Raw genomic sequence first — 12,341 nt, 5'->3', positions numbered from 1 at the left:
ACAGATATTGACGATTGCAGACAGGAAACACCCCGTAACAGCTGTGGCTTTGAAGATAACATATTGGCCCTTGTCAAAATCTCTAAAACATTATTCCTGCTTGTAACACATCAGGTTTGGGGACAAAATGTTCACTTGCTGCTTGATATACTGTAAATCTTCCACTATCAGGTGCTGTGATAAAGAAACATTCATTATTACTCACTTCATAACATCAGGACTGAACAGTGTTTATCTGTTATTGTTACCTTGTAAATGTTTCACGATGTTTTGTGTAGATACTTCTGTTTGTACATATGTAGAAAGGGGTTGTATATATAATATTCGAAGTAAGTTAGATTGTGTAACACTGCTGTTTATGATTATCTAATAATTTAGTCGTGTGGTGACGTGAAGTGACAAGCAATGTGATTCAAATGATAGTAGCAGCGTGATTGGACTGACCCTCTCAACATATTCAAAGACCAGATAGAGTTTGCCCCGTCTGCGAAACGCCTCCTTCAGCTCCACAATGTTGTCCTGCTTCAATGTCCGAAGCATCTTCAGCTCCCGAAGCGTCGTCTCTTTGACCTCCTCATTTTCTGTGTGAAAAAAAATGAAGACAGAAACGATAAAAAAACAGTCCTGTGTTCCTCTTTTCTCCACGCCGCCGTCCTTCAACTCACCTTCACTGTCTTTGAACTTCTTAATGGCCACCAGCTCATTGGTTTCCTGTGACAATAAAAGACAGTTATGTTAAATGGTAAATAATTGCATTTTGACAAAGATTTCAGGAGGTTAATTTCGACAGACACATAGAAAAAAAAATGCACAAAAAGAAAGTCTGTGGAGAACAAATTTGTAAGACATTTAAATACACTTCCTGCCCACTCAAGAAATAAAAGTGTGCCCAGCTTGTTGTTCCAGTATCAATGCAAGTGCCGCTGCTCTCATTTAATTTATTTACTTAACTCAGGATGCTTACACATACACACGACAATAATATAAAACACACTTTGTCTTTCATATGCATATTAGCCCTCCTTCAAATGTATACCTTGCTGGCTTTGTTGGAGATTCAGGTATTCACTCTCGCTTTCTTTGAAATGCTTTTAAACTACCCATATTGAACCAGGCTGAGTGTTTGCTTCAGTAGAAACCCCATACCACAAGCACACAACATGACTTATTTCAGCGCTTTAACAATATCTTTCATTTTTTTTTTTTTTTTTTTTATCTATCTGGGAAAGAAAATAGAAGAAATAAATTTGCAAACTGGACAGTCACAGGGTAATCACACATTTCAGCGGGTTGATCTCTTCTGGCTTCGTTCACGGGAGAGTCAGGAAATTGTGAAAAACACAAAGGACAAAACCGAATAGAAATCATTCTCTCAGCAGCATTTTTAAATAGACTACACATAGAAAACTCCTGCTACGCTGTGATCTTCCCCCTGCTGAAAATGAGATTTATGATGAGTTGCAAAGGCTGAAATGATTTTCCTGCTGAACTGTGCTTAAGCTGAGTAAGAAGCTGCGGCGGAAGGGATGACAATCTCAAAGCTAACACAACAAAAGTGCCTGAGCCGCGACTTTCATAAATACCTGGAAAAAGCATATCGATGCCTCGTTCCAGAAAACGTGCTTGAACTTGTTTACAACCAGTATTCATATCAGAGCTATCTTAAAACCGAAAAATGAAACATGGGCTTGTCATTCAGGGACATTATCACTACTTTCAGAGATTATGTGATTTTTTTTTTTTTTTCATTAGCTATTTGCTCATTTATAAATCTAAGTCGTCACAAACCAATGTATTTACTTTTTTGGAGCTATGTCACAATTTATGGACAAGTTACCAGAATTCCCACAATCAAAGAATTCCATATATTGTTTACTTTGAGGAGCAACTTTAAGTAGCGACTATGAGAAGTGCTTCGGTAATGCTTTGAGCACTTGTTTCGGATTTGGTTTCTAAAACTAAAATCCATGTAAAGCAGCAGTATGACAACAAACTTAATTCTCTTCAGCCAAATAAACAGAGATAGTTGCAATACCACATTATTATTATTATTATTATTGTTGTTGTTGTTGTTGTTATTGTTATTATTAATTAGCTTTTTTGATCACCACAGCGTGTCATGTGATCTACAGGTCGGACATGGTTTTACACCGTATTTTCAGGAACCCATAACGATAACCTGTCGTCACAGGAATTCAAACCACAAGCATCCGTCCACAAGCTTACTCCCCCAAACTCAAGGCCACTACTTTCTTTATTTGAATTCATAATAAGCTATTCAGTTGGAGATCCAAAATGGGGGGGGGAGAAATAAAAAAGGGGTTTACTTTTAAAAAGCATAATAGGCCCTCTTCAAAAACATATCTGTCTCTTTAGCTGATCAATGGTCTCCTGCGTTACCAGTTTAATACTCGGTCTTGCTGAGCAGGTAGTGCACAGCAGGCTTTGAAAGCTTTTACGCTCATAACAGCTGCCTGTGTCGGCCAAAAGCAACACTATGGGAGGAGTGTGAACAAAAACAGTGAAGTTGAGGTAAGGCAGCATGAAGCAGTAAAGCTGAGCGGGAGCTGCAAATTCCACTGATATTACTCTGCAGGGTCACGCCGCGCCACCCGTTCACTTTTAATGTTGAACCCTGACGTTGAAGTGGCTGAGGACAGACGTCCAGAGAAAATTATAGCATAGATGCCAGTGTCATCAGCGAGTCGTGTGCTCCTCTATTGCCCTTTTGTCTGTGAAAGTTAGACAACAGCCAGCCTTCGGTGATGGGAAGAAGCGATGCTGCATGTCACTCGCCGCGCCGCTGCTCACACAAGCCTGTTGTTTGACTGAATGTGCTTTTCAAACACAAACGTGTCTATTCGGAGATTTTCACTTGAGAGACACATGCAACGAAAACCAGTGGATTTACAGCTCTGAAGGCACTTAATCTTGAGTTACTTTTTTTTTAATTGAAAGAAATATCGCAGATGAGCAAAGCTTGAGGTTTACAGTGTTTTTCAGGCAGATTTTTAAAAAATCTAAATAAACAGGCACATTAACAGCTGAACATCACATGAGACATTTCAGGCTTTGTGGAAGCACCTTGTAATCTGCTGATGATGCTCACGCTGGTGTGTGGCTTCTTTGACCTCCATCTGATTTACCTTTTCCACCTCTGTTTAGTCAGCACACCTAGAGACAGCCTCGGGGTTGCTAATTTTCTGCTGATGATATAAACCACTTTCTGTAAACCACTTTTCTGTCAACGCTTGACTGTTTCACTTTGTACCCCTCCAGTAATACTGAACAGGGCAGTGGATGCTTCACCATTACGTGGTTTTACAAAGGCCAAAACAGGCATATGATGATATACAATACGCAAATTAACATTATTGATTTGGCAGAATTGGAAACAAGTAGGATTGTTGTATTTCATCCGTCTTTTGGACTGCTGCTGGAGGTGATTGCAGTTGACTATGGATGAAGAAAGAATGTATCCTGGACAGTCACTAGTCCATCACAGGGAATTCACACAGAGACAGGCAATCACACACACTCACGCTTACCTTCACACCAGGCAAGTTATTATAGAGTTACGACTACGACTATGATTCAGACTGGTGGCAGAACCAGGAAACAGGAGGAGAATCCACAAAAACATGTAAAAACGTCCCTTTCAGCCCAAATCAGACTTGAACCGGTGACAAATTTGCTATTAGGGGAGAGTGCTGACCAATCCAACACTGTGCAAAACAACTGCTGCATAGTACATTTACACTTTCTTATTTTATCTGTTGACAGAACACTATCCATACTCTTTTTTTGTAAAATATCAAAAGTAAACTATGATATGAAACCATTAAAATAAGCTGATAACTATGTTTCTAGACAGATGTTTGTGCCTGAGTGATATTTTGATCTTCACTCAGTATGTAAGATAATGATTTAAAACCCTTGGTGATGGATTTCTGGATTTGGATTTTAGATTTTCATGTCTATTTCAAGCGCTTCCCTCCACCACATCCTGTGACCCGTCCAATTACCTGGCTGCCCCACTCAATGCCCTTGATCAGGTTCACCTGCGAAGCAGTTGCAGAGAAATGGGGTCTTTGACGTTCCTCTCTGCTGTGTGCCGCTGTTCAGCTTTTCTCACATGTTCTGCATCACACAACATGATCCACCACACACAGACAACGGATTTCTCTCACGTTTCACATATACACATACGTTGATTGCAAAACATTTCAATGTAAAGAAGGAGTGTTCTCTCTCTATGTATATATATGCTGCCAGCAACTAAAAATGTCAGCCTAATGCTGACATTTTTAGTGGCTAATTGCCCTGCATTGTTGTTACACACCCCTGCCAGCTCCAGCTCCAGCCGGTACCGGCCCTGCTGTTGGTGCAGAGCAGACACCCTCGAGGCTGCATTGGCTTCGCAAAAGCTAGTGGATGAGAATAATAATTTCACCAAATAGATCAACTGAATGCAGATAAATAAATGCCCTCAAGTGCAGCATGAGTCATCACGTTTGACATGATTTAAAAGACTTGATTTGAAAATATCTATATATTTTTTTTTTTTATTAATTTTGGGACAATCCCTTGACGTAGATAAAGAAATAAATGAGCCATGAGCCCTTAGGGACAAGGAACAATCTGGGGTGTTGTTCTTTTAATGCCGCCTTCAACCAAGATTACCACGTGGACCTACTTTTCTTGTTATGGAATTAAGATCTGGCAATAAAACTGGCTATGTTGTTAGAGTAGAAAGAGTAATTACATTATGCTTTTAAATACTTCGATAAATAGCATGTGAGAAGCTGTAACAAATTAGTTGCTAATAAAAAAATTATAAATAGAAAAACAATAACTCTGATCTCTCCAAGTATGGCCACCGGGAAACACTGGCTAACATGTAGGTTCTGCTGTTGTCACTCCTGAAGCACAAATATTCAAGATAACACATAAGCCTCCATACACACACCCACATACGCTAATACAACACTTGCATAAAGTGGCAGAACATTGCACAAACGCTGGCACCGAATCACACAGCTAATTAAATGTTCCATCAAACACGTAATGCACTGTAAAGTATACATAATTTATATGGAGGAGCGCACATTTAAAATGCAACCCATTCCTTTGTTGGAGTGTGTTCTGCATCACCTGCCTGACTATTAGCCCGATGCTACGTCTCCGTGCTCGGGGGCCTTGTGATTTGCCTCGACCACATGTGCAGATCTGCTGTAGACTCCTCACAGGATGACCCATTTACCATCGGCATAGTCTTCGTGTTCAATGCCTCCCTCTTCGCCTCCTCCTCTCCATCACAACCACACACACACACACACACACACACACACACACACACACACACACACACACACACACACACACACACACACACACACACACACACACACACACACACACACACACACACACACACACACACACACACACACACACACACACGCATGCACGCACACACGATGCTTCTCTCACTCGCCACCCTCGGCTCTTTTGCCCTGCTTCCAGCTGAGAAAAGTAAAAATAACTGCTCTCTTGCTGCAAAGCTAAAACACATTTATTGCCACGGTCTGGGTCTGTGAGTCTACATGTGGAAATGACCCCCCCCCCCACAAACACTGTCACATAAACAGGGATCATGTCACATGTCACACTTAAAGCCTGGTTGACGAGAGCACATACAAGTGTTTTATACAGAAAAATATTAAAATCAACTACCAATTAAGTCAAACAAAAAGCTGCTTTGAATAGATAAACATGTTATATTACTGGCTGGGGTTTATTTCGTCAATCATGAGGCGTGTTGTGGTTCTGCCAGTACATAATCCTCCTGTCATGATGTTTCACGCTCCTACAGACTGTGACGCTTTAGCTTTAGTAGCCGCTACACTGAGCCACTTCTAATTCTGAAAAGTGTTCAACGTTGTGTTTCGCCACACGATACCATCGTCCACTTTCAGGAGAGCGACAAAGCCAACCAAGACACAACCTGTTGTTCTCATAGCATTTATGTAGAAGTTGTGATTTTAGATATGGTCATTTGCCTGTAAAAATAAGACCATTGTTTTGTTTTTTTAAGCCACAAATGCAAAAGATGGCTAATTGTGACAAATGATTTACTAAGATTTCGCATAAAGTGCTAATTTGCAGGCTTATGCAAATAGATTGTGCTTTTAGTTTCCTGGCGTCTAACACCATGAGTGACATTACGTGCAGACAGGAGTATTTTTGTGCATGGGGAACTTTATGCACTAGAAGGATCTTCTATAAAGGGGCTTTTATTTCCCCATGTTTGTTTCCTTGAGTTCACGGTGGAGTGGTTGGAAGGAGCGGTGAGCCACGGCGAGCACAGGATGAAATGATGTTGTCTGCTTGTGGCTGAATGAGGAGGAATTATAGTGGAGAGAGTACAAGAAAAGCTCCGTGCAGCTCATCAAATATAAGTTGCAGGCTTACCAATATGAGTGTTTTCAAAATGTTTTTTGTTTTTAATTGTTTCAAATGAAGACAATGATTTTGAGATTCCTTCATCAGACAAGTACAATATCAGAAAACTATGGAAACTCATTTCTAGACTGTATCTTACGTATCAAACATCATTACACTTCGATTTCAACATATTAGCAGGAACTCTACTATTTAATGCTTTTTTTTTCAAATAACTTTTTTGTTTAATGTACTCAAAGTTTAGCTTTTTGTATATTTAAACAAGCAGGTGTGGATGATAATAATGAATCAGAACTTTCAGTGTTAATCAGGATTTATGCACATTGTGTTTGAATGTTTCTGTAATGTGCATTAACTAGTTAAAGTGCGATATTGATCGTGTCCAATGGTGATATAAAGTGAGCTGTTTCACTTTATATGCAAGGAAACCAACTTTAGTGTGAGTCAGATGTACAGAAATATAATGGACAGGCTCACCTTTGAAAAAAATGCTTGAGCCTCACTGCTCTAGACTTTATTCTCCACATCATATATAATTTGAATGGAAAAGTGGATTCAATAACTGTATTTTTTCCCCAATCTTGTCATTTTTCACCGAATCATTCAATTTCATGATATATCACCATGAAAGTTTCCACGATGTGTCTCTGCTGTTTTGTCTCTCGTCGTTCAGGGTTGCTCACTCTCTGTCTTGACAGGATAAGGAAGCTACAAGACAGTAAATCCATGGTTTATACTGTATCTTTGCCATATTTTGCATTTGGGTTTAAAATAATTTTCCATCTGTGCATGGAGCAGAATAAGGCAGCAAAGCTGAAGGGATCCTTGTCTCCGCTGTCCCGCTGTAATTCTGACAATCACACAGCAAATAAAATGTCCGTGTCACAAATTAGAAAACAATGCTCCAGTGTTTGTTTTCGTTCACGAGCTCCTGTTGAACGGGAAACATTTGTCTCACAAATGCAGCTCTTAACTTTAGCAAACAAAGAGCCTCATCAGAGCACAAACACTTAAGCCTTCGCCACACAACAGACTGACATCTTTGGAAAAACCAGACGAGGCAAATGTGAAAGCCAATTTCTTCACTCACATTCAGTCGCTTTCTGCATTTTAATACATCTGATATGTCCTTTACTAGAGCTTTTATCTGCCTCTGTTAGGCTGCAGCTTCCCTCTCTTGTCCTGCTTACCATGTCACTCTGCTCATGTCTCTAGTACGCACGCGTTTGCATATTTAGAACTTTATTCATTCTATATAATTCATGGCTCTTTGAAATTTTTATGAAACGCTGCACTGAAAGAAATTGGACAAATATAGGGCCCACGATGAATGAAACATGCACAAATGGCACGGCGAATGGAACATATAGAGTAGGCGACTACAGGAAAACTCCAAGCACTCAAGAGTACTCAATGTATAATATATCAACTTCTTCTTAAACCAGAAAAAAAACAAAAAAACCTGGTCCGGTTTGACAGCAGTTTAGTTTCAATTCCCGCTGTTGTAGGTGGAAACACCGCAGATTAAAGAGCTGCCAAGAACAGCAACGGTTGATTGTGGACATGCTTCATATTCACATAAATCAGTAAACTAATGGACTCAAACTGAATTACAATAAAGTCGGTTCTGTTGTCTCATTCCTCCTGCAACTGTCACTCCTCCTACAGGAGTCCTTTCTCACTCTGCGTGTGACGTTAGGTGTTTTTCACAAATAGATTATGTTCAAATGTGCAGACAGAAGGAGAGATATCAAATCGGACTAAAAAATGTAATTCTGTAACAGAACATGCCGCTTTGTCCCCACAGATGAATCACTTCGCTCCCCACGCTCAACTTTGAAAATTGTATAATTGTCCCCTTAACTCTCAGGTTATCAGGAAGTAGTAGTAGTGTGTGTGTGTGTGTGTGTGTGTGTGTGTGTGTGTGTGTGTGTGTGTGTGTGTGTGTGTGTGTGTGTGTGTGTGTGTGCACAAAAGTGACCATATTTTGATTTGCAAAGCAGAGGAGATTTGGCCTCTCTTGTTAAATATCTTATCTTATCTAACAATCGCTTTTCAAATATAAATGGTACAAAAATAACTTAAAATTCTTCCACTCACACGTACGCATATCTTAAGGGAACTTTGGACAAATGTACAGGGAAAGATGTGTGATCGAACCTGCAACCCTGCATTGTAATGTGACCCACCCTGCAAACAGGAGAAAACCAAACAATCTCCCTTTTCCCCAAGTTTCACTGGACAAATGAAATCATTTTACAACCATTTGCTGCTCTGATGTCTGCTCCTTTTGTTTGTGAGCAGAGTAGAGTTGCACAAAGTTGCCTCTTGCTGTTCTTTAAAGTACAATACCAAAGGAATGACTGTAGTTTGGTCACCTTTAATATACAGCGAGGTGGGTTTGTATGTAGTGTACTGGTGAAAATCTTTTGACACAATCCTTTTCCTTTCGCCTCAAGGGTCATCTTTTTAATTGATTGTTGGTGCTGTTTTGCAGTATCGATTAATGGCTTGTCAACAGGTATGGCTGAAAAATGCTTGTGCAAGTTCATTTATCCATTAAGATTTCAAGTTGTACACTGAAACTGAAATTCATACATCTATCAAATGTTGTTGATAAAGCACTTTTTAATTTAAAATGCTCCATGGGAAGTTAGAACAAGACAAAACAAGGACGGGCATAGAAATGGAAATTAGAAGACATTAATGGAGAAAAAGGTTTTTAAAGATAATCCGAGTTTATTCTGACTGAGAGAAAGAGCATTCAACTGGACAAGATAAAATATTAACATGATAAGAAAAAATACTTCAAATTGATTTTGAAATTGGATAAAACTGAAATCAAGATATAATTATGAAATAAAAATTGCAAATAAAAGTAGTTAAAATGGGAAAGAGTGATAATAATAAGCTAAACAGTGATGTAAGATTACAATAGAAAAGAAAATGGAGTAAAAATGAATATATGTTTGAAAAAGAAAGAAAAAGCGATTTAATTTTCTTGCAGGATCAGATCCTCAGGCAAACTGATTTACTTTCTTTACAAAATTGATTTTTCAACAGTTTTTCAATTTCTTTTACTGTGTTGTTTATTGGCTTTCTGCTCTAAGTTGCTATACATGAGAGAAGCGCATCACTTCCGGCTCCAGCAATACAATGTGGAGTATGACTCAAGTCAAGTTATTTATATCTATAGCACCCAATCTCACAACTCTTAATTTATCCTTAACACAGACTGGCGTTAAAACACATACAGCACGCAGGAACCTTTCATCAAGAAACATATTTAGTTAACTTTGAATCTGTTTAGATCTCAAAATTAAGATCCCAAAATTAAAATTAAGTCAAACAAAGATAATATGCAAAAAATGTCAACACATTTAACCTGACGTAGCACTTTTTTAAGTGCACCTGAGAAAATTCATAACCCACTGAATCGATAAAACTTCATTTTTATGGGGGTTTTTTTGTTTGCTTTTTTGACAAAAGGCCGTGAGGGCAAATCCCTGCCAAAAGCTGCGATCCACTGAGGTCCACGGACAAGTTGTACTCACAGATTTTTAGCTTGGTCTTTCCACAATGACGACCTATTTCAAACAATAAGCATACTAAGAGTGTGTCTAGCGTGGCACCTGGACCGGAGGTTGTAGACCCTTGGCTCAATCTATTAATCTTTTCCCTATATGATGAAAAAACACCTCACCTGTGCTTTCACTGCTTTTCTCACCGAGATTAAACTGCCCATTAACACCACTCTGTGAATGAAGATAATTGATGAAATCCGTCTTTAACCCCATTCTGGTGTTTGATTGATGTGGGACGCCAGTTTAGTATGGTACATCACAAAATCATTGAATTAAAACAGGTTTTTGGATGTAGGTTGCATTTATGTGTAACCATCCATCCACAGCACAGTCAGTCCAGTAGATGAATCCTGCAGACTGTGAGATTTTAAGACTCCTTTATGTTCATAACAGTGTGATGTAAATTACAAAAAAAAAACAACATTAATGCCAGAAGCTCATCATCAGCAGTTTCACACACTGAACTTTTGTCAAACAGTCCCAAAACACACACACACACACACACACACACACACACACACACACACACACACACACACACACACACACACACACACACACACACACACACACGCGCACAGTAAACAAGGTTTTGTGCAAAGTTAAGCTAAAAAGAATATCCCCCAAGCAACTTAATGATTTGTAACTCAGAGCACAGGAGTTTCAGCATATTGCCTCCGTTTGACAAACATGCCATAGAAACAGCATGTGGAGGACAATACAACAGTGGAACACGGGCCGGGAACCATGGATGAGTCACGCCAGCCTTGTGCTTCTTTCATGCATAACAAGTACGTTAATGGCATGAATTTAAATCGTTTGTGAAAAAGCCGCCACTGGGAACCCCATGATGGACCAGTGTTCCTCTTCTGAGAACATTCAGGTCATGCTGTGACTATGGGAGTCTCATCGTGGGTCTGTGCCATCATGCGACTGAACGAGCGCAAGTACCCACTGCTGGTGATATTAGAATCTGCCATTAAGTGTGACGTTGACAGTATTTATCACCCTGAAATGATTTACGACTCGTTGCAAAATTCATTTGGTTTTATGGCAATAGAATGAAGGTTAATAGCATCAGTTGACGACATCGACGATGGAATCAATTCATGAAGCCATGATATACTTAAAAACACAGAATCGAATTGGAATTATCAATTAAAAAAAATAAAAAATACGTGGGAAATTTTCACGATTTCCAGAATAGTTTCAAATACCCATCCAGCAGAAACTTTTTAACAGGTCAGACTTTACAATCACCAAATCTGGCTAAGTGAGTGCAAGCCTTGTTGCCTAGTAACCAAACCCCAAATCTTTACGTTGACTTGAGTCACATATATGACATATGTTCGAAAAATAAAGTCAAAACAGAAAACATAAGCTAACTGCGTCAAAAAACAACAACAACAACCCTTCAGACAGTGTGAATAAATTGTCTTAAGTAGAATTTTTTAATGTAAAAAAAAAAAAAACGAATTTGGAGAAAAATCAATATGAATTTGATGATAAATTAAACGAATTTCGTAGATTTCTGTATTCTGGTCAAAAGATGATTTTGATGGTGAACATTATGTTTGTTGTCACTGAGAGTATTGTAACATTCAGTCAGATTTCATATTTTGATTAAAACAAAGGAACAATGCATATTAATTAACATATATATATATATACATATGTAAATAGCCACGGCTAATTTACATCTTCAGTCCCTGTGCAACACAATAAGAGCAGCAGGAAGATATTAAAGTGCAATGTCACAAGAGGGGAATATCTATGATTATAAAGTGTAAAGTGGTTTGTGCTGCACATCATTCTTTTCCACAGTATTTTACTTTGTGACTATATATGTCTTTGCGTACAAATTGAATGAGGTCAACAATACTAGGACTGACCAATTTACATTGAAATGCAGATATATAAATTGTGTGCACAGTTCAGGTGAGGCCACAAATCCAATTGGTTTATGAAAAACACAAAACGGTACAGAGGGGAAACCGTGCAGAACAGCCAAAAGCATTTTTATGTCAATTCAAGAAAATGCTGCAGCGATGATGCATTTTTGTTGAAAATAGGACGTTTGTGTTTTTCATGACTTAAGACAAGACGAGAGACACTTGACTTCACAGTCACCGCTGCTATCCCTCTTATCGCAGCCACTAAAATAACTATGGTTTGATAGATGAGCAATTTTGAAAATATGGAGAACAGGTTGCATGGAGGTTTACAACAATCAACGGACAGAAGCTTAAAAAAAAACCACGAGACCAGTTGGTGCGTTTGATGTATAACACA

General features: G+C 38.8%; 1 protein-coding gene across 1 annotated transcript in view; it reads right to left on the bottom strand.

Moving 5' to 3' along the window:
* The window catches only part of cdkl5 (cyclin dependent kinase like 5), a gene marked incomplete at its 3' end in the record, with an annotated part of 39,273 nt that overhangs the window by 20,060 nt on the left and 6,872 nt on the right, over positions 1 to 12,341 (bottom strand). The window contains exons 3-4 of the mRNA XM_080499662.1: positions 666 to 711; positions 445 to 581 (exon numbers count right to left, since the gene is read on the bottom strand). Coding sequence (XP_080355788.1) covers positions 445 to 581; positions 666 to 711 — 183 coding nt within the window. The remainder of the gene's footprint in view (positions 1 to 444; positions 582 to 665; positions 712 to 12,341) is intronic.

This window comes from Blennius ocellaris, assembly GCF_963422515.1.
Source record: "Blennius ocellaris genome assembly, chromosome: 1".
NCBI classification, from domain to species: Eukaryota; Metazoa; Chordata; class Actinopteri; order Blenniiformes; family Blenniidae; genus Blennius; species Blennius ocellaris.
This window is presented reverse-complemented; position numbering and strand designations above follow the sequence as displayed.